Source organism: Aptenodytes patagonicus, chromosome 4 (genome assembly GCF_965638725.1).
Source record: "Aptenodytes patagonicus chromosome 4, bAptPat1.pri.cur, whole genome shotgun sequence".
Lineage (NCBI taxonomy): Eukaryota > Metazoa > Chordata > Aves > Sphenisciformes > Spheniscidae > Aptenodytes > Aptenodytes patagonicus.
The window spans coordinates 62,417,554-62,444,602 of NC_134952.1; the positions used below are offsets into that span (position 1 = coordinate 62,417,554).

A 27,049-nucleotide genomic window follows, 5' to 3' on the forward strand; every position below is an offset into this window, starting at 1 on the left:
TCATGTTCTGTGGTCTGGGCTGAGATTTATAGCAGTACAGGATATTAGTACTTTTCCGATTACAGTGCTGTGGTGGTAGGAGACTTCCATGCATCCCTCTTGCTGCTAGAAGGCTGACAGCGTGTGCTTATGCTTGCATGTGTCTTAGCAAGGGTTATTAATTTCTTTTGGATGCAAAACTAAAATCAGTGTCCCTTGGATTTTTCCTAACTGAAAATGGCTTTTTAAATATGTAAGAATGAGAAACAATTTTTTTTTTTGATACCTGGGTCCTTTCCTGATCCTATCATTCATGTGATCATTTGTCATTAGGCACAGTGGGCAGGAGGTTAATTGTAATTGCACGGTCACCTGGACTATTGTGTGATTTGAAGCAGAGTCTCTGCTGTGTCAGGTCCAACAGTATATTATTTGAAAGCGTTAGTGCCAGGTTGCTCTTTAAATCTGCCAGGGAACTGAGGAAGAAGTGATTTAAGCCTTCGATTTAGTGCTTTCTTCTTGCTGTCCGCTTCAGGCCACTTTACTAGTGATAGCAGAATGTGAACGGAATTAAAATACAGAATTTTTAAATAAAATAAAATCAAAAGTAGCAACCGAGAAGGTGGAGTCCTTCATCTTGGTAACTTAATACCATGTATCTTTGTTGACAACTCTATATGTAAATCACTAATTATTCTAAGCTATACAGTTCCCCTCCAGGAAATCCAGACTTCAACATTAAAGGCTAGCTATAAGGAATGAAAGCCTTGCGCCAATTCCCCACAGGTTTTATTAAGCTGCAGAGAAAACCCAAGTTTTTTTTGCATCATGAATAACAGTGATAGAGGGGTCAGCAATTTACCTACGTCAGTGGAGATTACTGGGTTTGGGGGCATAATTGTAAGCACTTTATGGCTTCAGTAATACATATTTTCTGCTTCAGTGGAGCAGCAAAGGAAGGAGGGCATGACTGGCTCTGCTTGGCTGAGGTCTCCTTTCATCACTTTATGCCAGAGGTGATGTCCAGGAATGCTGTGAAAGTGCACAACTGATCGGGGATGTCTGTCTTGGATGTTTTTTGACACAAACTTTTTTCCAGCCTTCTGGTTTTTGGGATGGCAGGTCATTCACAGACCTGCCTGGTGGCTGGGACCAGGTTTGGTGGCTTTGGTGCTGTCTGGTCCGGCTCTCAGGCTTGCAGTTTGGTAGCGCTCCCAGACTGAGCTGTAGGTCGCTTGATCTGCGTGCGTGATGGTGGTACGTACCCTCCCATAGCCATGGGATGGCCTGCTCTCTTGTCCATCGATGCATTTGAACAGGACCTGGGTGGTTCTATGTGAGCTGGGGGGTGGCTGGGTGCAGGATGAGGGTTGTGGTCTCTCATGTGTTTTGGACCATGAAAACTGTGTGTTGGGCTGCATGGCCTTTGAAAGGAGAGGGCGGGAAGAAGATGCCTCTCTGCAGCCTGGTGTAGCATGTGGTGTGAGCAGGTGTCATGCATCCCGGAGGAGGTGAAGGCAAGCCCTTGCCTGGTTGTGCTGCCTGTAGGCAGCACTGGTGTGGCTGATGCTGTGTGGAGGCCCTGTAGTGACTTTGGCATGTGCTGAAAGGTAAGGTCTGGTTAAAACCCCACTACTTAACACCTTTGTTCTGGATTTTAACTTGAGTTATACATTCACTTTTGCTTTTAACCCCCTCTTGAAGACAGTCTTGCAGAGATGCAGGAATAGCCCAGATGATCAGAATCCATTCGTTACCTTCATTTACCAGCCAGTTACCATAAATCTCTAAACTCTGATTACTGTCTTTTTTAAATGCTATCTTTATTTTATGTTGTTTCATCTTTGTAGCTAATTCTTACTGTATTTCATTGTAACCTATCTGCATGCTTCTGCTCCAAAGTTCTTTGCAGGGAGAGACAAGATGAAGGCTTCTAAATTTGGGACTCCATAAGCAGAGCATGTTCTTACATTATTCCTGGAAGAGACAGCTTCATCACCTTCTGCTTCTTTCCTCAGGCTGAAAAAGGGCAGCCTTGGAAAGCAAAACTTCCTATCTAGATTTCTTCTTAAATCTGATTTCTCAGGAGCAAAGGAGAGCTTTCTTTTTTTTCCTCTCTCCTTTTAAAAAAGAAATAAGACCAGCCAAAAATCTTCCTGTGGACGAGCGTACAGTGATCCTGATGCCTTCTCCAACGCCGGCCTTTTGTCCTCTTTCTCCTCTGCCTTCTATTTATATTATTCTTGGCCACCTTTCTTGAAGGAACTATTGATTAAAGGATGCGAACTGCCTCAGATCCTGCATATCAAGCTGATCTTGTTTTCAAGTTGCTCGGTATGTGAAGAGCATCCATTTTTGCACTGCAGTGCAGCTTTACACAGATACCTGGTCTTTCCAGCTCTCTCCTTTTTTTTTTTCTTGCCCTCCTGTCCTGCTAAATGGACATCTTGTCAAATCCTGTTTGCACAGACTGACAGCTATAGAGGTCTTGGAGAAAAAGCCAGATCCCTGCACATACACCCTAACAAACAGAATCAAAATGTCAAGGCACAAGTGAAATATATTACTGTGCTTCCCTGTCAGATTTTGCTAATATCACCTGGATAAATTGACAGAGGAACACCTGCAGCAAGTTAACCTATTTTTATTAGCACTTGTTTCACACATTTATATTTGGTTATGAATATAGGGACTGCTGGGGAGAAAGCTTTCAATTATTTCCTGGCAGGATGAAATGCCCCGTTCTTCACGCTGAAAGACAGTTGGGGCAGTGGTCGCTTTCAAGTAGCACAGCAATTAATAAAGAAAGAAAAAATAATTTCAGTCTGTTGTTAAATTAGCAATTCTTCAGAGTGTCTGGAGTTCCTGGCAGAATTAATATGCACTCTGAAGCCTTGGGCAGCCTCAGTGTGTATCACTTACCTAGAAGCTGTAAGAGCAAAATGCAGAGACGAGGAGAGGTCCTCGATTGCAAGGGAAATACTGGAATTATCTGTCTAGTAATCATTCAGCAGCCTCATTCACAAATAATCAAGAAACATTTGGATTTGGATTACATCTGTCATTCCTTCAAGACAAAGGTAGCAGAAACAGTGGCTGGAAGTTGATGTGTTAAGTAAGACGGGGGAAATAAAATAGGCAGGGAGGAACATAGATTTGAGCAGGGAGAAGAACGTATACAGTGAAAGTGTAATAAATTTCCCTTGTATTGAAGGGGAATATTTTATAGCAGCTTTCTGCAAATTGAATGCATCTACATAAATAATCTAGCGACACATTTAATTGCAACTATTTATTTTTAAATTTGGCTGGATGATGAGAGAATTTCTGTGCAGAATAATGAACCTTGTGTTTTTGCCACTTGTACAACTTTTTAAAAAAATAAATTGTGAATGGTATTTGGGCTAAGTGTCAGAGCCTCAGAAGTTCCTAGCTGCCTTCTAGTGGATCTGAAAAGAAACCAGCATCCAGAAGTGCATCTGTATGGAATGGATGCTGCATATTTGGGAGGCCAAGAGATGACAGGGAGGAAAATATTACCAGTCCCTACTTGAGTCAGGAAACTCCCATTTGGTCTTTCAGTGCAAAGTGTACCACTTCAAATAAAAGAATAAATACTGGGCTTTTTACATTTGCCTTCTTCTGGTTGAGCTGTTGGTGTTTGCATTTTCAGGCTTTCTTCTCAAAAAGGCTAGAAACCTCTTTTCTCTCTCTATTTTTTTTTTTTTTTCTTTTCATGACAAGACTGATTCTGCAGATTCTCCTGCAGTCTCTACATTTCAGGGCTGCTGAGAAACAAGCAGCATCCTCCCGTGCCACCCTTGCCCGCTAGGTATCACAGGATAGATGCCACAATACTTGACAAGGCTTTGAAAACAAGGTGTGGAAGAGGAGCTGTGGGATGGCAAACTGTTGGGGGCAGTTGTGTATGAGACATAAAATGAGTAGGTTGTGGTCTTTTCTTGCAAGGCGTAGGTATTGCAAACCCAGGGTGCAATGCTCTGTGCCCACACCAGCTGCTCCCCTTTCTCCCCTCTTGTTGTCTTCCAGTCTTCCCTTGAACAAGTCAAATGTGAATGGTTTCTGTAAAGCAGAAGCGTTGGGTTTTTTTTCCCAAACTGCCTTAGGAGACTGTTCAAGTTGATGCGATGCAAGGGTGCGGAGATGCAGCAGAAATTGCAAATAAAGATAGTGCTGGGTTTCCCGGGCAAACAGGCTCATGTAGGCAATGCTTATTTCTTTTGGTGTAGCTGGAGAGCCAGCTAACACGTGAGCAACAGTATCCCCTTATAATAGTCTGAGAATTAAATCCCCATAAATCAAGCTTTGGCAGCTCAAAACGTTAAATAAAAAGCTTGTGAGAATGGCCAGCATCGCTGCTGCAAAGCGTGCTTCAGGCTAGCGCTTTATGGTATGGGGAAATGGATTTGGCGGGAAGGAGGTTGTGGTGAGGCTTCGCGTAGCAAGAGGGAAGGCAATGTTTACTTTGCTTTACTTTTTGCTTCACATCTGAATTTCTGGAGCAGTTGCATAGGCTGAACAGTCATTTTGGGGGCAAGAACAAAGCCCATGAGAAGAGGCAGTGGACAGGGACACTAGCAGGACATCTCCCTCCCAAGAGCAGGATGCTTTTGTCTCAGAAAAGTACTGTTTATAGTCTGACAAAGAAAATATCTTCTTGGGATATAACTGCATATTTTTTTTTCACTGGGGTTTTGGTGTTTTTCTGTCTGGTCTGGAGTCACAGCAGTTCTAGCTAGTTCATGGCAAGGACGGTCCAACTCCAGCATCCAAAAGCCATGAGGCCACCCACCCAAATAGTATTGAGATTGGCTCCAAAATCAGGAGGTTTAAAGTGTCAAGTTGTAATGATTTTCATTGGGTTTGAGCATGTTTGTTCACACGCAGCAAATTTTCCTCCAGAAATGGGAGAGATTGTACTGAAATAAATTCTCTTGTTGTTGCAGGGCTGCAGGATTGGAGCTCAAAGAAAAGCTCCCAATATTGTCAGGCCAACGTGGGAAGAGTCGGCAATGCCTCAGGTTGCCCTTTGAACTCGTTCCTAAAGAGGAGCTGTTCAATGGAGTTACTTGGCAAGGCAGATGAACTGTGAAGTGTTGCAGTGTTCATCTGACCCAAAGGAGTAGTTTAGTCAACTTAACAAATAATGTTCGTATTTTGATGTCTGGTTAATTAAACTGAAATCATGAAGCGCTGTATCTGCATGTGATGGGATAACTGCTTGATGTTTCTGCACTTTGTGTGTGTGTAGCTTGCTCAGCTTTCCTCACTAAATTTCTCAGGATATTAATACTTGCTACATCCTTCTTGCACATACCCTTTGATTTGTTGCCTCCTAACCAAAGCCAAAGCATCTCATGGTATGCATATCAGGGCAGAATTTGGCTCGGCGAGACCTGCATCTGTAACTCCAACCAGTGTGCTCCAATGCAAAAACCCACAAGCTTCTGTGGAAGGAGGCGTGACTGAAGGGAGATGTTCCCCAAGAGACACATCGACGTTTCCTTCTGTGTGCCTCTAAACTGCCTGCCCACTGCAGAATTGGCTAGCATCGCCTGTATCTTAAATTTGCAAAAAACCCCCACTTCCCCAGAGTCACTTTTGTGTATGTAAACCCATTTAGCACACTTAGTCCAGGCAACTCTGGATAAACCCTTCCTATCTTTTTTTGGTCAGAAGGACTGTAAAAGATCCATCTTCATTGCCCTCTGATGGAATTTGTATAGATGTGTCTGGAGCGACATATGTTTAGCCATAAATTACAGAGGAATAACTTCAAAATAAATTGTTTGTAGCCAGTCCTACCAAATTTACCTCCTGAGACAGAAGATCATAAAGCTGGAAGCAAACAAGCCCTTAAACAGTTGAGGCAGGGTTTGAAAGGATCCTTTTGTGTAGGTGTTAGCATCACTGTAGGTTTGTGGGATGCTGCCTATTTTGGACCAAAATAGTCAGTGGAGGAAAGGCTGATTTTATACCACCTAGAAATCTTGTCCACACAAATGAAGTTGCGCAAGGTAGAGCCAACCAGAAGGAAATATTTTAAGCATTTTTACTTCTCTTTACTTCTTGCGTATGTACAGTCTATTAGTTCAGGCTAAAACCTTGAAATGTTGGTAGAGTAAACACACATGACATAAATCATCAAAATAAATCCTCCCAAACGTCATATTTCTTAACCACAATGGGTTGCAATTGTCCAAACCACAGCATAATTAGAGAATCTTTCTTTTTTTGCTGGCTGGGCTCCAGATCCCTATGGCAGACTGAACCAGAAGACTAAAACTCTTTTATTGTAGTATTGTGCCAGCAAACATGCAGCTTTGAAGAACCCTGTTTTCCAGGAGATTTTACCAACTGGTCTTTGCATTACTGTCTGCAGTACGCGTACACAGACGGACATAGCGGGGTTTTGGCGGCATCATTTTCAAGTTTGATCCTGTTGTCCCCCTGTTGCCATTAGAGATGATGCTTGTTATTGCTATTCAGTCAACGCCACTATCGAACTTGAGGGAGTTCTGTGGCTTGTCCATCAATCCTCCCCTCGTTTAGCATGCAATGCAGCTTGAATGTTTAAGTTACCATTCACGTAACAAAGGATAACCCAGGGTGCATGTCTTTGTGTGCAGAAACCCCCAAAACAGACTCTTGTGCCTCTTGGATTACATGCAGAGCCAGGCATCTCAAGTTATGTTTACGAGCATGCAGAAACAAATGTGTCTCTGCTGCCTTCTGTATCTTAAATCGTATTTTTTACCTTAGGTGCAGTGTTGTAAATCATCACTTCCTCTGTTTAAGGGAGTAAAATGATTTCAGTTTGTCTTCATTAAAAAAAAAAAAAAAAAAAAAAAAGATGACAGTAATTTAAGCATAATTTAAGCTCATCTTCATCCCACACCTTGGAGAACAAAGAAAAGATACACAGATAGATTTTGATAGACATAGAGATTTACGGAGACAGATATTTTATAGCTGTAATAGGGAGAGAGGCTGTGGCAACAGGATGTGGACTGCCTTTTTTTATTGTAAGCCAGATAGTTGGGGCTCAGCAAGACCAACCTGGATCTGTCCCTTGTAACAAGAGAGTGAGGAGGACCGCAGTTGCCACTTGCCTGAGAGCTGAAGGAGCCCTTGTACACACTTGCAAGAGCATGCAGCTGCTGGTCTCAGAAATTTTGGGTTTGCTAGGAAATTACACTTCATCCCAAGCAGTGCTTTCTCTAGAAATGTACTAGTTTCTCCCAGGGACTTTTGGACAGGAAAGTTTGGAGGGGGAATAAAAACCCCCACCCACAAAACCAAAGCATGCCCAGCTAGCCCTGCTGTCGATACAGCCAGTGGGAGCATGCTCATGCAGTGCTGAGTGCTTCTGAAAAATCTTCTGTTTCCCCTAAGAGCATTTATTTTCTGTAGCTTGCTTTCCTTCTGCAAAATCAAACCCAAATGATAGCGTGGGTTTGCATATATGCCAGGATAAATTTCCTTCCCCGCTCCTCCATCACACTGCTGGGAGTTTAGGCTTGACTCAGGTTTTGCCTCATTGATTGCTTCAAAATCTTCTTTAGAGCAAAGTCAGGATGTGCAGAAATATAGCCCATTAAGATCTTAATGTAATCATGAGCATTTTCAAACGCATTGTGTTCTAGGTATTTTTATGGCTTGCAAACGTAGCTGACTTGGGAATTTGATGAATTTTTCAGAGCGATGCCATGTGATGAAGTTTTATACCGTTTAGAAGAAACACATTAATGTCATTAGTGGCAGTTAATTCTTAGTTTTCCAGCAACTACGGTCATGTCATAAATTGCTGTGTGACAATTTAGGGAGTCACGTGGTAGAAAAAGTGGTATTTCAAAGGGAGGAACTGAAAGTACTAATTTATTTATATTCTAGTTTTCAAGGTTGTTTTGGTATTCAGAGCTAGAGCTGATTTCAATGTGGAGTGGAGGTAATTCAGCCTGAGTTAGTGTGGGGTTGGACAGAACAGCATCAAAAGACACGATGTTTTCTTAGACCAAAAAAAAGCTTAAAAGAGTATATCCCACTTGAGATGCATGAATCGGCTTACATCCAAGGTAAGGGACCGAGTCTCTTTTTTCAAGGTGGAAAGCCCTCAGATGCCCCACTACCCAGCAAGCTCCAGGAACCCATTTAAAAGGACCTTTAGCAGGTCTTGGGCTGCACCATTGTGTGCTGGAGTTGCCGAAGGACGCTGCCAAGTCCACTGGATTCAGGCAAACCGGCAGCTTCGAATTACAGTGTTTTATTAGTAGGTAGGTATTTAATTCCCTTCAAATCCCCAAGGCGTGCTGCAGGAAGCAACATAGCACTATTGCAGATAGAGAGACCAACCCTAAAGGAGATATAATCAGGCCATTTTACACATTTTTCTATAGCTTTATAGTTTTGGCAGCAATTTCAGTGTCAGCCTGCAGTTCAAGGAGAGCTGTTAGGGAGGGCAGGATTAGCTCTTGGGAGCCTGCTTGTAAATTCTGCAGGATGATGCTCGATGGTGGGTTGCTGTAGTTCTTGAAATACTTTTTAGAAGAGCATGGAGATCATCTGTTTATATTGGTTGGGAGACATGAAGACAGTTGGCTGTGTTTTTTGTTTTGTTTTTTCTTGTAAGTAAAAGTGCATGTCAGAGTACAAGCTGAGGCTTGGAGTCACTCAGCAGTTTAATTGATTCCACATTGTGAAGACCATACCTCACTAAACCCTTCTTTAGGTTTTGGATGCATCTAAGAGGCAACAGCCCCCTCTTCTTGGTGCAAATGCTTCAAGGCATGGCAGCTCTGGAGACTAGAACAGGGGTTGGTTTGTTTGTAGCCTGTTTTTGCTCAAATTCTTCAACTCTTGAGGCATATTCCCTGCACCGGAGCGATGTGCTAGTGAAGGCAGAGTTGATGAGCTACAGAGCTGCTCTCCTTTCTGCTGAACATACACACATGCAACATGTCCTGCTTGTGTTTCAGCTGAGAGCCGGCTCGGTGTGGATTATGAGTCTGTCCATGGGGCAGAGAGTTTTATGCTGCGGTTGCTTCTAAAAGCCATGGTAATTTGAGCTGTGTGTCCCTGCCTGAAGAAGTTTGCAGTCTGAAAAGGCAAATGGGACTAAAGGATAGGAAGGAGAAGCAAAGTGGGTTTGCAGTTTGGGGAGGAAACCTCAGTTTCAGCCGGAAAACCTGTCCTCTCTCTAGACTAGGCATCCTTATCCTCATTAATTTTTGTTAGATTTTGTCCGTTAGCTTTATTTATGGATTAGCTGCACTGCCTTATGAGTTATACTTGCGGTTTCTGATTACTGTGGAGACTAATTTGGTGCTCTGCAAGGGAGACACTGTAATTCCTGTTTGAGCTTTATTTTCTGGGATATATGAAAGGTCGCTTTGCTGATCCTAAGCACTTAAGTACTGTGAGCTTATCCTCCCAGCATCACGAGAATGCGAAGGGAATAATAGGTTGGACCTTTTTCATATCTCCCGGGGTTTCAGGGCTTATAGGGTCATGTTTCCTAGCTTTTCTCTCTCCAGGGACAAAACTGAAATTCCCACTAATATTAATTGGGTGGTTTTACCAACATGGCCATGTATGTGCCTGTGGATATGGAGAACCTTGGAGGTGGTCATTGCTTCCAGCACTTGTTGCCTGGGGCCAGTGTGCATTGAAGGCATGGGGTGGCTGGAGAGAGGAGCCCTACCTGTTGGATGCAGCCTTCAGCTGAAGCTCAGGGATGGTTACAGGGATGCAGCTGCAAATCGTTTGATGTTAAAGCTTGCAGATAATAATCTGTCAAGTAGTCCCAGCTGTTTGATGTTACTGGTTTGTTCTGCCTGCCTCCCCGCCCCCTTGGTACTCACTGTTTCTAGTACTGATACAGCACATAAAGTTCAGCACGTTGTTTGAAGAGGCCAGTTTTCTGTTGTAAGAGGACCAGTGATTCCTCCTCCATCCACCCACGTTCGAAGAGCCAGTTTCTGTCAGCATGGCTTTTGTGGGCTCCCGTCTGCAAGGTACGAAGCCAGTTTCTAATCTGATTGCTGCCCATTTAAGGGATCAGCTCACACCATTGCTGTCCCAAGAGGCTCTTGCTGCCGTCCTTTATTGCGACCATCTCTTTCTGGCCCATCCTGAAGGGCTCAAGCAAAAGGCTGCACAGATGTTAATGCTCTGTGCCTGCAACATTTTGTGGTTGCTACTAAAAATAGAAAGAGTGAAATTAATTTCCTAATAATGGATATGCTACTAACAGAAACACATCCCACTTGTACCTAACACCAGCAGGTTGTTTATGGCATATTTGCTGTGTCTAAAAATACTCTCTTTTTCTTTTTCCTAGCAACCAATTTCATTTAAAGACTATTTTCACACATCAGTGGCTGTTAATCAGTTAAGGAGTTATCAGTTTTAATGTTAGGAAGAAAGAAGCAGATCCCATCAACATCTTAAAACTTTATTTCATTTCTTTTCAGCTGGCTTGCAGCAGATTGTGGGGAGTCTTAGGCTCATCTTATTTCTCCTCCTTTTCCCACCCACTTGAAAAGAGAGATAGTACCATTACGTGCATGACTGTACTGTGCTAGTTCTACATATCCTTTCAAGAGCTGTTGAGTTAGAAATACTGAGATAAAAATATAAGATGTCTAAAATAAGATTTAATTAGAAATTAAACCGCAGACACCCATGTAATTTTAAATAAAGTCATGTATACTTCATGAGGAGATTGTAAGGTTGACTGTCAGAAGAGGAATGGTAAGATAAAGACCAAAACCCAAGGTACGTGCAAGGTAGGATGTAGGCTGTTTGTGGTATTCTGCTCTGAATCCAATTTCCGAAATATCTGAGACGTTGCCACCAGTGGCAGAAAAATGACATGGTACCAGCCTCTGCTTTTGGCTGTTGAGCTCAGCCAACACTGTGCCCATCTGGCTACCGTGATACCTGCTCTGCAGTGTAGAGGCATAAGATGTTCCTGGGTCAGCTTTCATCTAACAGCGTCCGTTTCATCACAGCATCTCTGTTTATTAGAGGATTGCTGCTTGAACCACCTCACTAGCTGTCCTCCTCTTTGTGTTGTGTACAAAGCAAACATAGGAAAGGATACAGACAAAAGCGTTATAATAGATACTAGTTACGCCTGAAACACCCATGCAGCTATGGCTGCTTCTGCTCCCAAGCATGGTAGTGCAAGCGTGGTTTCCATCAGGAGTGGTCCTCAAGCCACTGGTCACGAGAGGCTGGAAGGCTGTGCTGGGGCAACCCTGCAAATTTCCCTCTGTCCTCCCCAGAGCATCTGCTACAGGGGTGTGGACTTGGCACGCCACCACTGGCTGTTGTAATTCTTGCATTTATTTTTATTTTCTGTCCTCCTTTTTTGCATATCCCATCTCCTGTCCCTGAATTCTTCCTTTCTAACCAACACAAGAGTATTTCACTTAGATACGACAGCACACTACTCTGCTGGCTGTTTGTTATGAGGACTCATGTTGAAGTCTTCGGTGTAATTTAATGCTCTTGAATGTTCCTCCTTATACCTTTTGCATAGAGAAGGGACTTGCCTGACCCATGGGGGCCTGCAGATTATACAAAAATTGGTCCAGTTCAGTTTCATTTCACATCCCTCATTAAAACATGGGTTATTGGCATTGTACATCTGTTGGCTCCATACTTATTCATGAAAACCAAACATTCCCTTTGAGCTGAGCTACGTGTCATACCGTCATTAACAAGCTGTACCTTGTTGAAAATCTGTCAAGGAAAACTGAACTTATTTTGCATTTGCTGCTTTGCACAAAATAGAAACATGGTAAACTCTTGTGCCGTAATGATTTTCTGTCTGTCTTGATGGGACATAATGAGATAAATTCAAGTCCTTTTTTGAAGGCTAATTACATCGAGTACACACTAGACATGGGCTGCCCTCGTTATATGTTGCACATTTTTGTGCTTTCATTTCCCCATATCTATTGTCTGCATGTGCAAGTGAGTTTGATTTGGCTTTGAAATACAAATTGTAGGCTAGATAGGAGCTGTTTGGTGGTCTCCTCTCCCAGAAGACTCTGCAGAGATTGTATAACAAGTCCTTGCTGTAGGTAGGGCAGCATTTGAAGGTGGCTGTGAAGTAAATAAAAGAACTTAACTCTCTGCTAGAAACTGAGGAATGTGCCATAAAGCACGAGGGCAGCTTGGCAAGTCCGCTAACAGCCATCAAGAATAAATTTAGCCCTAGGTCTCTTCACCAGTCCTGGTGTATGGACACAAAGCAGATGAACTGCGTCCCGCAGAGCTCACAGCCTAGGTATGAAGCACTAGTTGGATGATGAGCAATTTTGGAAATTGTGTTTTTAAAACCTGTAAACCCCTCCAGTCCTACTAGTTGTTCTCTGCCTGTCTTGTGGGAAGAAAAGGGAGCTGGGGGAAGGTGTGGGAGGGTGCCTGGTTTGGGGACGTCAGCAGGGATACTGGAGAGGAGCATCCCCTAGAGTAGGATGGAGAGTCTGCAGATGCATGATGGAGACCCGGCTGCCCGCGGTGGGCTTGGGAACTGCTTCAGGGTTGCATGGCGCTTGCTGTGAGAGCCTCATGGTCTGGGCAAGACTGGAGGTGGGGCCTGGGGGAGGTCTACTGGATGCTCTTGGATCACACCCCTTTTGATGCATGAGTGATCTTCATTGGCAAAGACTTACTGGCTGGCTCTAGGAGTTCGGAGTTGATGTGCAAGTGTCTTACCTTTGGTGAAGAAGCTAGTGACATAAAAGGGAAGATGTCGAGAGAGTTTCTCTGGTACTGCAGGAAGCAGAGCCAACTTTAGAGGCAGTTTTCCTAGTTGGTCCCTCAGAGGAAAACGGATCACTAGTAAAAACCTATACTTTATCTACTGTGAAGGTGAATTCTGTCATGCTTGGATGAATTTTAGTACGTGACCTTCGTGCTGTGATTGTCTGGGACATTCCTGGTGGGACAATATTAATGCTTTTGCTGTGAGCTCATTTTCTTTGCAAGCTAATTACAACTGGGGAAGTTTGAATGCAGATGGAAAGGCTCTGGGATTTCCAGGTAACTTCTGTAAGTCTGATAGCAGACCTGTGCATCGTTGATATCATACTGGGCAGAATTATTTTAGAGCATCTCTGAAGGAAAAAAAGTAGCAGCACTTTGGAGCTGCTTTAACATGTCTCCGTGTCTCTGCTTTTTGAGACAAACACAAAATAGTTTTCCTCCTTTTGCTAACAGTGGGTTTGTAATTCTACATATAACGGTACGATTACAGGGCCAGATGTTTTTTTCCTAAAGCCGGGGTGGATATGTGCAAACCTGTGGCTGTCACTGCTCCTGGCTGAGTGTGCGCATGGAGGTGAATTACAGAGTGCTTTGCTTACATGAAAAAGCACTTTTTCAGGAGGCTGGAAACAAGATATTACTGTATTCACTTCAAATTATTTTACAAAAAGAAAAAAAATAATCCCAAGCTGCCCTTAGCCATATATTATATTTGTGAGAACAGAAATAGTTCTTGTATCAAGTCTTTGAGCCTCATCATGCATATATATTGGAGCTGGAAGAAATATGTTGTATGGCGAGCATGCCTCATTCAGGCTATACCCAGAGCAGTCTGTCTTATATGGAACGCTTTAAAATTCATCACAGGTTTGCAGGGGAAAAGACCCTAGGGAAGTAGCCTTATCACAATGTCTTAAAGCTGTCGATCTTGAGATCCCCTCCACCACCGTGTTGCTATTTGTTTGCCGAGACATTGTTTTCTGGGTGTAGAACATGTTAAACGAAAACCATGAGATGTATTTTACCTGTTTTTTCTAAGACTGAATGAAAAAAAAAAAACCAAACACAATAATGTTTTCTAAAGCACAGCCCAAAAGATGTTACTTCTAACGCATTCAACAAGGAAAATAAATACCAAGCAAAGGCAGATGCTAGGGGGGGAAAAAAATCAACAGCTTCTCTGTCTCTTTTCATGCAGATATTTAAGTATACACTGTCTGTTAGTGGCATAGACTGTTTTAAAATATGCAAACCAAATAGCTCGTGAGTGTTTGTCTGTTTTCTAGCTGAAGATATGGGGTTTTTTAAAAGGAAATGTGAAGAGACTAATTTTATGATGGGAGAGCTTAGCCTGTGGTTCTTCTTTTCACAGTATGCAGACCTGGGTTCTTCAAAGCTTCACCCCACAGTCCATCCTGCAGCAAATGTCCCCCTCACAGCTACACGCTTGATGAAGCATCCACATCTTGCCTGTGTGAAGAACACTATTTTAGGAAGGAATCAGACCCACCTACAATGGCCTGTACAAGTAAGCATGTGCTTATAGGGTTGTTTTTAATCCTTTTGAGCTGTTCCTGTACTGTGACTAGACATTATGATCCTAATTAATGTGCTTTTACAGGCTCTGGGCTGGAGTCTGAACTAGTCTTGACACACTTGTAATGTCCCTGGCTTTGTCCACCATACCCTCAGTTACACGAGAACAGACTTTTCAAAGCCTTTTACTTCAAAAGCTGGCATTAAACCCAGGAAACATTTTTGCAACGAACAAATGCTTCATCTCTTGCTGTCCGCTCGTGGGCGGACTCAGCCAGCAGCATGGCGTTCAGACATCGCATCGGTGCGTGCATGGGTACCGGTGTGGGGCATGCACGCGGAGGAAACGATGGGTAGCGCTTGTCAGCAGTAGGCATGGATACAGTCTACATGGTCCTGCTTAGTATCATCTCTTAGCTCGTTTTCAGTAAACAAGCAGGGAGAGAGCCCTACTTTTCTAAGCCGCCTGGAGATGGTCGTTCTTCAGGGTAGCCTCAAAACTCCGCGATGGAAACTGCTTCTCCAAACCTGCAGCAAAAACGTAGAGTTTATCCCCTTGGTGTAAGGGGAGGGTGGCATAACAAGCAAACTGGGGTATTTGGAGTCCAGGGTGGCATCAGTGGCATCAGAATCACTAATTTTGCCCTTTTCCTGCCATCTGTGAGGTATCCTGTCAGCTGTACCTTGGAAATTTCTTGTTCGGTTTATGTTTCAGATACTTAGGGCCACAATTTGCATTCCCCCAGCTAGTCCCACCGAGTGTAGCACAGACCACAGGTTTTTGCTGAGCCTGGGTCTGTCAAGCTCTGAATGTGATTTTTGTGGTGCAAAAGTGGTTAAAAAGGACTGAAGAGGAGCTGAACTACTGGGGCAGGAGCAGGTAGAGCTTCCATGAAACTTCAGCAATGGAGGAAAAAGTAAGTTTATGAGTCCATGCACGCTCAGAGCCACTGCGCAATGGTGCAGAGGTGACTTCCATACTGTTTCCTTGCATCATGCAGGCTTTTTGTGCCTTCATCCCAGTTAATACAGATGTCCTTCCTAGCTTCCCAAGTTTGCACTTCAAAAAGAGAAAGAAAAAGTCTGTTTCTGTTGGAGAGACGCTCTCGCAAAGGAAATTGCCCTTGGCAGGTCTCTATTTGCCCGCAGCAGGCACTCGGAGCAGAATTGGGGCCCTTGAACTCTGCGTTTGCTTTTCACCAGCCAAAGGAGCATGAAGCACGTGGCTGTCGGAAGGTGTGCTGCAGGGAAGGAAAAGACAGCCCTAGGCAGCATGGCAGTAGGTGGTGCTGTAGGATCAAAGTGGTCTGGGGGGTGAGTCACGCAAGCACTTCTCAGTTTATTAAGTAGATACGCCAGTGTCTTTTGGAATGGTAGCTAGGGTGGGTTACAGCATGAAAAACTTTGATACCAGGGCTTCTTGATATCCATTTTGCTCCTTGGCCTGACTTAAAAAAACATAGATAAATGAGATGAGGTCCAGCATGGTATTGGGAAATGGGAAGGGAGAGGAGTACTCTGAGCTCTGGAAACGCACATAAAATTGGCTTTTCTGTGCAGGCAGAACCAAAGCCAGGGACCGATACAGAGTTATGCCAGACTGCCGGTGTCCACAGTGCCTCCTGCCCACCATCGGTAGTGTTGCTCTCTGTCCCTTCTCAGGATGGAGGGGTATGCATCCAGTCTGTCCTGCTGGTGAATTAGCACAGGGAAGGAGCTGCCATCCCCGAGGAAGAGGTTTATGCATTCCTGTGACCTAAGCGTAGGGCAGGATTTTCAGAGAGGCACAAGCAAGCTTGGTGTCCAGCTCATGTTAAAAAGAAACGAAATCCGAGTACCTGTCTCCCCCAGGTTTCTGATGCAATTTGAATCCTGTAGGTAAAGGCTGTAATTTCTGATTCTGCAAATACCATGGGATTTTCTTTCTGTGTTTGTTTGGGTTTTTTATGCTTGTTTGTTTTTGTGGGTTTTTTAAAGTTTGTTTGTGGTTTTTAATGTTTGGGTGGTTTTGTTTTGGGGGTTTTTTGTTTTGAAAGCTTACTATAAGCTAGTTTAAAGTACAGGCATGGTGTCTGAAGCTGTATTAGGATATGGCTTGGCAGGGTACCGAATGCTTTTGGAGCAGATGAGAGGTTTAATGCTGACCAAGGCACTGCTCAGCTTCTGTTGCCCGCTGCAAACCCCGGTGCAGCAGTTGAGGATGTTGCAGCATCTCTGCTGGCATTCACACTTACTACCCCAAAAGCAAAGTGGATCATCTGAGCCTTCTCCATGTGCTTCAGTCACCTTCGCTTGCCCTACACATCCTTTCTTGGGATTTTGTCCTAATCCAGCTATATTTGTGCTGAAGGTGATGAGGAGGAGGGCCCATCTGCTACCCCAGCTCAGCTGCAGGGGTAGTAAATTTTGGCAGGGACAGTAAAGAGTAGGTAGCGACACTAACGTTTTAAACCAGTCCAATTAGATCTGGAAGGGAACATCTCATTGTGAACTGAAACACAAGTGAGACAGACTTGAGTCATGACTGGTAGGAAAATATTGCAAGTTTTTTGTATGTTTTTATTATTTATTACCGCAGAAGTTAATATTCATAGGATTCCCTCAATTTGAAATCTAGTTAATTTTAGAGAATACATCAATGTCTGTTTTCAGCTCTACACCTGCAAAGTCCCCTTGCCAGTCAGTACGGCTATAAAATCACATTTTCCTAATTTAAAATGAATGCTTTTCAGTCCCAAGCTGCTTGAGTCTCACCACCACCACCAGCATCACTAAAGAAAACTAACTGCTACACCACTGTCAACTCTTCAGATAAGTGCAGTGGGGGGCAAATACATTTTTATTTATTTTTTCCAGTTCCTTAAGCATGTTTTATAAGTAATGATTGGTAGTTTTGAAATTAATAGTGCTGTGATGCAGTCTGAAATAATTATTGCCCTCAGACAAAAAAAAAGTTTGGTCCTGATGGGCATTTGAGAATCCTCTTAATATTATTTTGTGTCTTCCAGGAAGTAATTGCGCTTTATTTCTTCTTAACTAAGTAATCGTAGCTTCAGTTCCTTGCACAACATCTCTAAAATGAAAACATAAAGTTACACCCTTTTTTCCCCCCTCTCATGTCTGACAAGTAACCCTATTGCTGTTCAGAGCATGTTGGGGAAATATTTTTAATAGTATGACACATGAGACAAACTGAAGATTTTATAGTATTTAGTGTAATATTCTACTCACAGAAAGCTTACAGTTAACTTTGAGTGTGTACATATATATATTTGTATCTTGAGGGCAATTTCTCTCTCAGGTTTTGTTTTTAAAATAATGTGCATCAGCAAACAACAGGTTTGCTGTCCATCAAGAAAAATACCAATATTTTTGTCTTCAGAAAGTATTTGCCTCTGGTCAGTAAATTGTGGTGCAGAAGGGGTGAATCTTACCTGCTTAGAGTATAAAGTAGCAAATTAAAAATACATATATATATATATTTAAAAAATCAGTAAACTAATATCTTTGTCATTGACAAAAGGAGGTTGGAAATTAAAACAGACCGTCTTTGCAGACCTAGGGCCCCCCTCTTCTGAAGGTAGAACACCGTCTTGTTCTCCCAGCTGTGATTTATCAAAGTTTTACCCAAGTGCGGTTTCAGGATTCTTCAAGTAGGTCTTGTTAGATATCTGTAGACTACTAAAGACCTTTCTCTGAGCCCCTGTGAGAATGCTGATTTTATAGGTTATGAAGTCCCACTAGCTTCAAAGCAGTTCCACTGAAGTTGATGTTTTTAAGCCTTGAAGAAGAGCAGCTGACAATTCTGTACAAAGCAAGTAAAAACCTCTGGTGACTTTACAAAAGTAATAATTTATTCCCTGTTAAAGACACATTGTCCAGTAAGTGTTTCTTGTGCCCGAGTTCTTTATTTTTTCCTGGAGTACTGGTAGCAGTAAAAGGGCATTCATCCAGTGGAAGAAAAAAAAGGGCAATTTCACTGGTAAAAAACATAAAAAAACCCCTGAGTGCAATATATATATATATATATGTATATAACTCCACACAGCTCCAGTGATGAATTTCATCATTTCCATTACATCAGTATGAATATGATAGTGCAGAAAATAGTCCTGACTTGGGCTGTACCTTGGTGCCATTAGCTAAATAGTGCTGGGTCCCCACAGCGTGGCTTGCTTCCCGTTTGTAGTGAAGTAATCACAGAACAAAACAAAGCTGATCTGCCGTTTCCTAAACTAACTTAGCTTTTGTCTTCAACTACTTTCCCCCCCCCCCCGAAGAAAAAAAAAAATCAGGATTATTTATTTCCTCTGGCAGCGAGTTTCTCATTGAATCAAAACAGTTTGAGTTGAAATCATGACAGTGTTTTATCAGTTACCAATTTTATAGACTTAAAAAGGGGAATAGGAAAGGGAAATAGAGGAAAATGCTTCTGGTTTATAAGGTAATTTCGTTTTTACAACACTGCCTATTTTAAATAATGAATCAAGTTTAATTATCACAACAAAATGAGAAGATGACAGCCAGAGACAGGCTGTTAAATTTGTATGGATTTCTAGCTGGTGAAGTTACTTGTTGGGCTCTTTTCAAGGAACTGCTCATGGGTTTTGACAGCTTCATTCAAACCAAAAAGGAGTGTGTTGCCTTCCCTCCTCTACCTCCCTTGGAAAAATCCCAGTCTTTGCTGTATAGCTTCTGGTGGTGCCGTGACTAAAATCCATCCCGGCTTGCTTTGATAAATTTCCCTTTTCTTCCTCGTTCATTAGCATTCCCTGAGTATAAAACCTGTGGATCTCTTGTATGAGATTCCTGCTTGTCCTTTCACATTGTCTTCAGGGCTGCATCTGCAGCTTGCCCTTCATCTCCAATACAAGTCTGTTAAAAACAAAAAGCTTGCAGCACCTTCTGCAAGTAAGCAGTCTTGAAGGTATCTCCAGGTGGGCTTTGCTTGCCCAGCTGTGGCCTTTCCCAGCAGGATGAAGGAAAACAGCTCGCCTTTTGCAGGAGCTCTGGTATCTCTGCGGCAGCTGTTCCTCCTTGGATAGCCTTGCCAGCACCACAATGGCATCCTGAGCAGGGAGGCTTGGCAAAATAAGCAAGCGCGGTGTGGCTAACCAACCGTGCTAGAGCTTGGCAGGGACCAAGAAGGCTGCTGTTGAGTAGCCGGATATGGCCGTGTTTCCAGTGGCCCGTGTAGATCACCATCTGCTTTGGGCTACATTGAGCATCTCACTTAGGTGTGATTTGGATGCCCAAGCTTAGGTTTCACTGTTGCCAAATAGCTGATGGGGAGAGGCGGGTGCACGCAGAGGAAAGATTCGGCGTCTGAGTTGAGTACCTAAGTAGTGTGAATACCCCAGTGCGTGTCTCTTTTTAGGACTTAGGGCTAGTAATATAGGGGCAGTGGGGTGAGGAGGGGGAATCTTGCCCCTGGTGAAGCCAACAGTGACTTGGGCAGAGCAAAGATTTGCAGCTCCCTTCACAGGAAGAGCAAGGAGAGCACCAGAGGCAATGCCCTGGGGTAGAGTGCTCCTCCTGTTGGGTTTGAGCCAGCCCCGTGTCTTGTCCTCCTGTGCAGGTGGCTGCATCCCAACACAGACCCCTTGAGGTGAGGTGGGAGTGCTCAAAACAAATCCCCATTTTCCCAGTTCTTTGGGTGCTGCTGCAAATGGTCCCCGTGTACTTTTTGGCACATGAGCAACGGGGCATCTCTTTTCAGCCTAGAGAGTAGTAGAGACCAGGATGATTGATAATACTGTTTTTACCATGTGTTTTTCTCACTTTACAAACCAGGACCCCCCTCTGCTCCTCGGAGTGCCATCTCAAATGTTAACGAGACTAGTGTCTTTCTGGAATGGATTCCCCCTGCTGATACTGGTGGAAGGAAAGATGTGTCTTATTATATTGCATGCAAGAAGTGCAACTCACACTCAGGTCTGTGTGAGGCATGTGGCGGTCATGTCAGGTACCTCCCCCAGCAAACCGGCCTGAAAAACACCTCTGTCATGATGGTGGATCTGCTTGCTCATACAAACTATACCTTTGAAATTGAGGCAGTGAATGGAGTGTCCGACCAGAACCCCGGAGCCCGGCAGTTTGTGTCTGTAAATGTAACCACAAACCAGGCAGGTAAGTGGATCTTCAACCTGGGGAACTGTCTGGGGTGGGAGTCCGAGCCAGTCAGACCCGCTGCAGACCTCCCTTTGAAATGGGTGGAAGTCCCCAGCATGGAGGGCTGGACTGTGGCCTCTTCAAATATGTTGGGGGGGGTGGTTGTGTCTCATAGGTTATAATTACTGCAGTCTTCAACATGTTTCCTTCCAGCAGGACACACTTTTAGGATTTGTGGCTTTTTCCTTTTACACTAAGCTACTTTGGGATCCCTCCACTTCTTTGCGTTTTGGTGTATCCACCCACTAAACCAGAAAGAAAACAGTTGCCTCTCCTGTTGGGAAAGGGAAATTTCTAAGAGTTCGTTTCAATTCCAAATGCCGATGGTTAAAACATCCTAACTTTGCAAACAGTTACCCTAAGAAAATTGTTTTGAGTGACTTTAGGAAATCTAATCCCTCTTCTGCACTGTGACTGGACTCAGGCTGGTGAGATACGGTACGTTGTCACTGCTTCTCCAACAAGGTAGGGCTGAGATACCATTGCATACTGTGTCCTTACTGGTTTTGCACTGTACAGGCAGAGATCATGTAGACTGGTTTGTTCCTTTGTCCAGGGCTCAGATCTGTCTGCCCTTCCTTTGCCCAGTGGTTGAAAAGAGCTTGGATGCAGGCAGGGAGTTGCCGTTGTCCCGTGTCATTTGGAGGTGTGATGGGAGGCAAAAACAGGATTACATCTCCTTCCATGCACATCAACACACCAGGCACATCAAATGGCTTCTGTAAGCCCTGGAGACCTTTCTGTCCTTCTTCTCTTGTCCCTCATGCTCTGTGTTTTAGGATCTCTCCCTTTGCCTACCTAGCTTGCTTCCTGCCATTTATTTCAGGGCTCCCCAGTGGCACTTGTCTGCTGTGGAACCCTTCCAGGAATGTGAACTGATGGCATTTGGGACTGTGTTGCCAGATCACCGGAGCCACCCCTTGCCTTCTCCTTACAGACAAGGCTTAGTCAGGAAACCTGGTGCGGTATGCAGCGTAACAGCTAGATGGAGATTGGCAGATCCTCACCGTGGAGCAGAAAAATGCTAGCTGGAGCAGGGCTGCACTTCATTCCTGCTACCCAGGTGTACATGCGCGGGCTTGGCAACCAGCAGCAAGAGAGTGCGATTGCATCGCACTTCATCAGATACCTGTCCTGGTAATTAGACTGGATTGTTGAAGTGTTGGACAAATTGTTTGGATATATCTCAAGGAGAGGAAATAAAACCATGCTGGGGTTGCTGCTGATGGATGTGGCAGGAAATCTTCTGGAGGAACATCAGTGGATGGCAGTACGACACCTGTTGAAGGCACCTGTTTAATGCAGATCAGTGGGTATCATGGTCCTAATGCTGTTTACTGTTTTCCCGTTGTGAAGGCTGCTGCCAGTAACTGCTGGAAAAAGTATATTTTCCTATTAGTGGGTTTGCATTAGTATTTCATTGCTGGCATTGGATTTTCCCTGATGTCAGAGTTAAATCCACATAAACCTCAGTAAATGTAGCTGCACGAGAGGAGATGATACATTGCTGATCAGTGCAGACTGTGAGGAAAGGGTCCTGGTTTGTGAGTTGTGTCCCAGACTCACCGTAGTTGCAGCAGGATTTATCCATGTAGCTGCCTTCCTGTGCATCAGGCCAAGAATAACCCCCTTGCATAGTTACCACCTCCAGCCTTGTATTGAAAGGTCCATTACAGGAAATGGTAGACCTGTGACGAATGTGGTTCATGCTGCGGACAAGTGCGCAAGTGTAGCTTCTGTTTCAGTCTCACTGTTCACCCTGGTGGAGCCGCAATCAAGGGAGATACTAATGGATCAAGCCATGAGTGTTTAATTCACTGTGTGGTGTTGAAATTGCATCTGTATGCTCTCGTGTTTGATTCAACAGCAGGTTGAATCAAACCTCTGTCCAAAGCAAGGAGTGGTGACTGTATTTTGTTGTCTCTCTGGCTGGTCCCACCGCTTGTTCAGGAGGAGAACCAGGCCTGTCTGCTGGAGCTGTAGCATCAAACGTGCTTCCCAGTAACGTGCTCTTTCGGCACTTCCAGGGGTGATCATCGGTTTGTCCATGCCAGAAATAAAGCAGCTGTAGAGGGGGACTTTGCAAATGAGACTAGTTGCCAAGCATGGAAAGTGGATATCTGTTTTCTTAAGGTGCCTCCGAAAAATGTCCTTTGAGGCAAGTAATGGAGGTGTGCGGGTGGAGTGGTCCACGCCTGGCCATGCCCAAAGATGCTGGATATCTCTGAAAAATCCTCTCTCAAATAAGAGCAGGCAGGGCACATGGGGCTTCAGGGAGTCTCAAAGCACTCATCTTCCCCCTGAAATTACCAGCAAGACATGCAGCTCTGGAGCCTCATCCTTTCCCTCACACAGGTTTTCTGATGGTATAATTATATTTTCATGAAGGCTGGTGTAATGAAGTTGAGTCACTAAAAGTAGTGACACAAGGCCAACTGCAGCAGTAGGAGAAATCCTGCTACAAGAACTGCTGGCTGCGGAAATTGAAAAAAATGCATGCTGTGGGATAGGTCTGGCTGCTGGAATCCCGCTGGCAGGTATTCACTAACCCAGCACTGCAGAGAAATGCCAGTGTTTTGCTGGTTTGGCTTTTGTCCCTCCCGAAAAGACCGTGCTAATTTCAGGACTGCAGAGAATGCACAGGCAGTGGGGTGCTGGGCACACCACCTCTTCTGTGCATGGGAGCTTTTGGCAGCAGAAACTACCTCTGGTTGGGGCTCTCAAAGGGATTGCTTCCTGAAAAAAAATGTGGTTTTCTCCAAAATAATTTGTCCCCCTTCCTCTCTCCCTGTTTTAAAATAACGAGAAAAAGAATTGGCACTGGCAATCAGTCTGGCATTTTCAGAATGATGTAATTTTCCTCTGAACTTTTGAAATCAAATTTTGAAATACAGCAAGGAAACAGTAAAGTTTTGTGCACAAGAGGAGGCAGATCAGCTAATCTCAGCTGGTGATTCCAGCATGCTTCTGCTCCCCGAGTCCCTGGGGACCTGACAGTACTTAAGATGGGACCACTCCATGCGGGACGCAGTGGCCTTAGGCTTCGGATACAGGACTAGTTCCCCTGTCACCCTCTTGCAATCCCCAAACCTCTGTTGTTTCTGTGGGATTTTGCAGATGTTTTCTGCTGCAAAACATGTATCTAGAAAGGGTGAGCAATGCCACAAACCAGGGGAGGTGGAAAGTGTGCTGGCCTCCATCGTGACTACCCTAGAGCTGCTGCAGGCAAACAGAGGACATTATTCCCTTTGTAGGCACATGGGTTGGCCAAAGCATGGTTCTCCCCTATGGGATTGCTGCAGAATACGTGCCCAAGGGACTTCCCAGCACAGATGGCAGGGAGCCATCTGTAATGCACTCTCACAGTGCATTAAAAAGTGTGCCTCATGCACGTGGGCTGGAGCCCAGTGAATAATTCATAAGTGGCAATGATAGGATTGAGTTAGCCATCCTTGTCTTGTTGATGGTTTTGCTCAAGTTTTCATACTTTTGAAACTGCCACCTAATGCCCCTTTTTAGATGGTTTCCAGAGAGCAGTCTGCATGTGCCACTAATATTGAAGTTTGCTTTTCAAGTGTCAACCACATGACATTTTTTTTTTCTCAGCGATTTCACCAGGTTGGATTATTAAGTAACGCTGTCACTCTAGACAGAGATGTGCATCTCCCTTGAGGTCTTTCATCTTATCTGCCCTGTATACAGAAAGCACCTACCATGATGTCTTGGTCAGAGATGTGTGTTTTGTAATGGGTCCGTAGGGAGCAAGCAGTTGTGATTAATGGTTGCTGCACGCCCGTTGTATCATCGTAGGAGCACACCGGGAAGTTGCAATGTTTAAAACCTTTCTAGGCTTAAAACCTGCCAAGAGTATTCACTTTAAGCCAGCCTAAACAGCTGAGCAATTTTCTTTGCTTTTTGTTTCCAGCATCTCCCATGCTGAGCATGGCTTCAGGCACAGAGCTGGCCTGGAGGTGGGGGGTGTGAGAGTGGGGCGGTTCTCCTGCTGGCATCCCAAATGCCACAGACTCCTTTGTGCTTAAAGACCTTCTCTATGTGTGTTTTCAGATACGCCCTGTGCCTGTTTTCCGTTTGAAAAGTCGGAAGCCAGCGTTCAATCCCCTTCTGTGACCTGTATGATATTTTTGAGCCTTTTGGGGGAGAAGGGGAAGAAAGATCCGGATGTACTTGCTAACAGAGGAGGAGTTAACATGTCTAATGCCCCAAGGAGTCTGCATGCCTGAGGCCAAACCAGAGATACAAGTTGCATCCTGTGGTATAGCAACGCTATTTAGGCAAAGGTGTTGGAGGACAGGACCTGGCAACCCGTACGGCTGCCTGGGAGGCACGGCTAGGTTCTTGCTTGACCAAAAAACCACTAGATGCTTGGAGCAGCTGGAAAGCTCTTGGAGCAGGGAGGTGTGCTGGGAGCAGTAATCCTCACTCTGTGCAGGCTGGGATGCTGTGGTTGGGGGTAGCAAGGGAGAAGGTGTTTTCCTTAGCACTCGGGATGTACCAGTCTTTGAAAAGCAGCCAAGGGTGAGTTGGAAAGGGAAACCTGCAACGTAGAGCTTATTGCAATCTTATGTCAGCAGCTGCATGCTCTTGAAACCGATAGACTGCAGCCCTGCACAGTCTGAGAAGAAAACATCAGAAAATGAGGCGAGAAGATGGCTGTGCTTTGGGAAGCATGTTTTTTAGAGATTGCCTTTGGGAATGGACTGGTTCAAGTCCTGTAAGGTTCAGGGTCTGATTCTCACAACTTTTGAGTCTCACAGGCTTGTTTGGTTTCACTTGAGGAGGGGGGCAGCTTGCTTATTTTCTTTAGGAATAACAAAAAATTTCCAAGAGGATGCTCCAGTAGATGCAGCATGTTGCACACATCTCACATGAGAAGCAAGACTGGTTTTGCAGCTCCACTTTTCAATCGGAACTGCTGACCTGGGGCCTGCGAAAGCTTAAGCAGATGCTTATTTTTGGAAAACTCCCTTTCCACAGCCAGGGTGGTGAGCAGGACTTGCCTGTAAACATCCGTTGTAACAGTACTTGATCCACTGAGCTGCATCATTTTTCCAGCAATGGTCAGTAGTGGATACCATAGAAAGGGTATGAGCACGAGACAGGCACGTACCGATGCTTCCTTAGAGCACTCTCCAACCTCCGGTGACAACCTCTTTGTGCTTCATAGACCTTAATGGATTTTTGTCCCATGAATTTGTCTAATCATTTTATGAACTCTGAGAAAATTTTAGCAGCTGCAGGCACTCCTATATGAATTCAGTCTGTCTGATAGTTTAAGCTGTGCTTTAGATTCATGTTGGTCAGAGAGGAGCTATTAGTGGCATAAATAGAGGGTTTAAGGCTTGCAGTTGCCCATCTATTTGGAAAGCACTGTCATTCAGAGATGCTGCACTAGCTTCCAGTGCGTTAACACAGGTATTGCAGCATTTAACCTAGAACGATGTACTCTTAAAAGCAAAGTGTAATCTTCCATATGAGGATGGGCCAATACAGGGGTATTTTAATAAGTAGAGGTAAACTAGTACTGCCTTGAAGACCATGGCCTCCATTTTAACCTGGGTGCACCCTGCACAGCAGCATGTGGCAGCATGGCTGCACCTTGTGGCAGGATTCTTCTGCTGGCTGTGAACACCCTTTGTGTCCAGGGAGATGTGAAAATGAGTATTGAGTTGCCAGCGAGGGTTCAGGCAGGAAGAAAGAATAATTTCATTTGTGAATTCCCATGCATATGCTGTTAATCAGCTTCAAGAAGTATTTTGCTTTATTTTTGAAGCGTGGTCACATGTAATCAGAGAATGCAATTGTAGGTAGTTAAAAAAACAAACACACTGGCAAAGCAAAGTAAAACCTGAAAGCCAGTGTTGCACAAAAGGTTTATTGTTCGAAGGTTTTTTTTGTGATGGCCGCATTTATTCTGAATGCGAAATTTTCATCCACTGTCCTATTCCAGAGTTGTGAGTTCACCCCAGCCCAGATGGCTGGGTGTCTGCTACCAAATGAATTATGGATCAGCTGAATATTTTACAGTTTTATTTATAACTCCCCAGTTGGTAGTTGCTACTTTTCCATAGTTTGTTATGTCTTCTTGTACTTGGAGTATTAGAAATACATGCTTGAATATTGAAAGAATTCTTTGGAATATGAAAAAAAATCCCCAAACTTAAAATGCAACTTTTAGTTAGAGGTCATTTTTATTCTTGAAGTATGTGAGACAACCCCATTGTTGATATATCGAGGACATTAAAAGATGAAATAAAAAGCATTTTCCTGCATCTACAGACAGATTTTTCAATTTTGACATGAAATTAAAACATCTTATTTATAGATGAAAATAAAAATAGTAAGAAATAGTCATCCCCATCCACCATCCTCCTAAAAAACGGAAAGAGAAAGGCACTGAAGTTCTCGTGATGAGACTCAACCAATGACACCTATTGCATGTTGTGCAGTAGGGTGCAGGTTTTACCATCTCCCAGTGGCAGCGAGACAAATATCTTCATGGTACAGCGATAAGGCTTCTTCAAAGCATGCTGCTTGTGAGGCA

General features: G+C 44.0%; 1 protein-coding gene across 6 annotated transcripts in view; it reads left to right on the forward strand.

Annotated features, from left to right (window-relative positions):
• The window catches only part of EPHA5 (EPH receptor A5), a 196,891-nt gene that overhangs the window by 90,849 nt on the left and 78,993 nt on the right, over positions 1 to 27,049 (forward strand). For all 6 annotated transcript variants that reach the window (XM_076336961.1, XM_076336955.1, XM_076336960.1 and 3 more), the window contains exons 4-5: positions 14,153 to 14,308; positions 20,110 to 20,445. In XM_076336961.1, the coding sequence (XP_076193076.1) occupies positions 14,153 to 14,308; positions 20,110 to 20,445 (492 nt within the window). The remainder of the gene's footprint in view (positions 1 to 14,152; positions 14,309 to 20,109; positions 20,446 to 27,049) is intronic.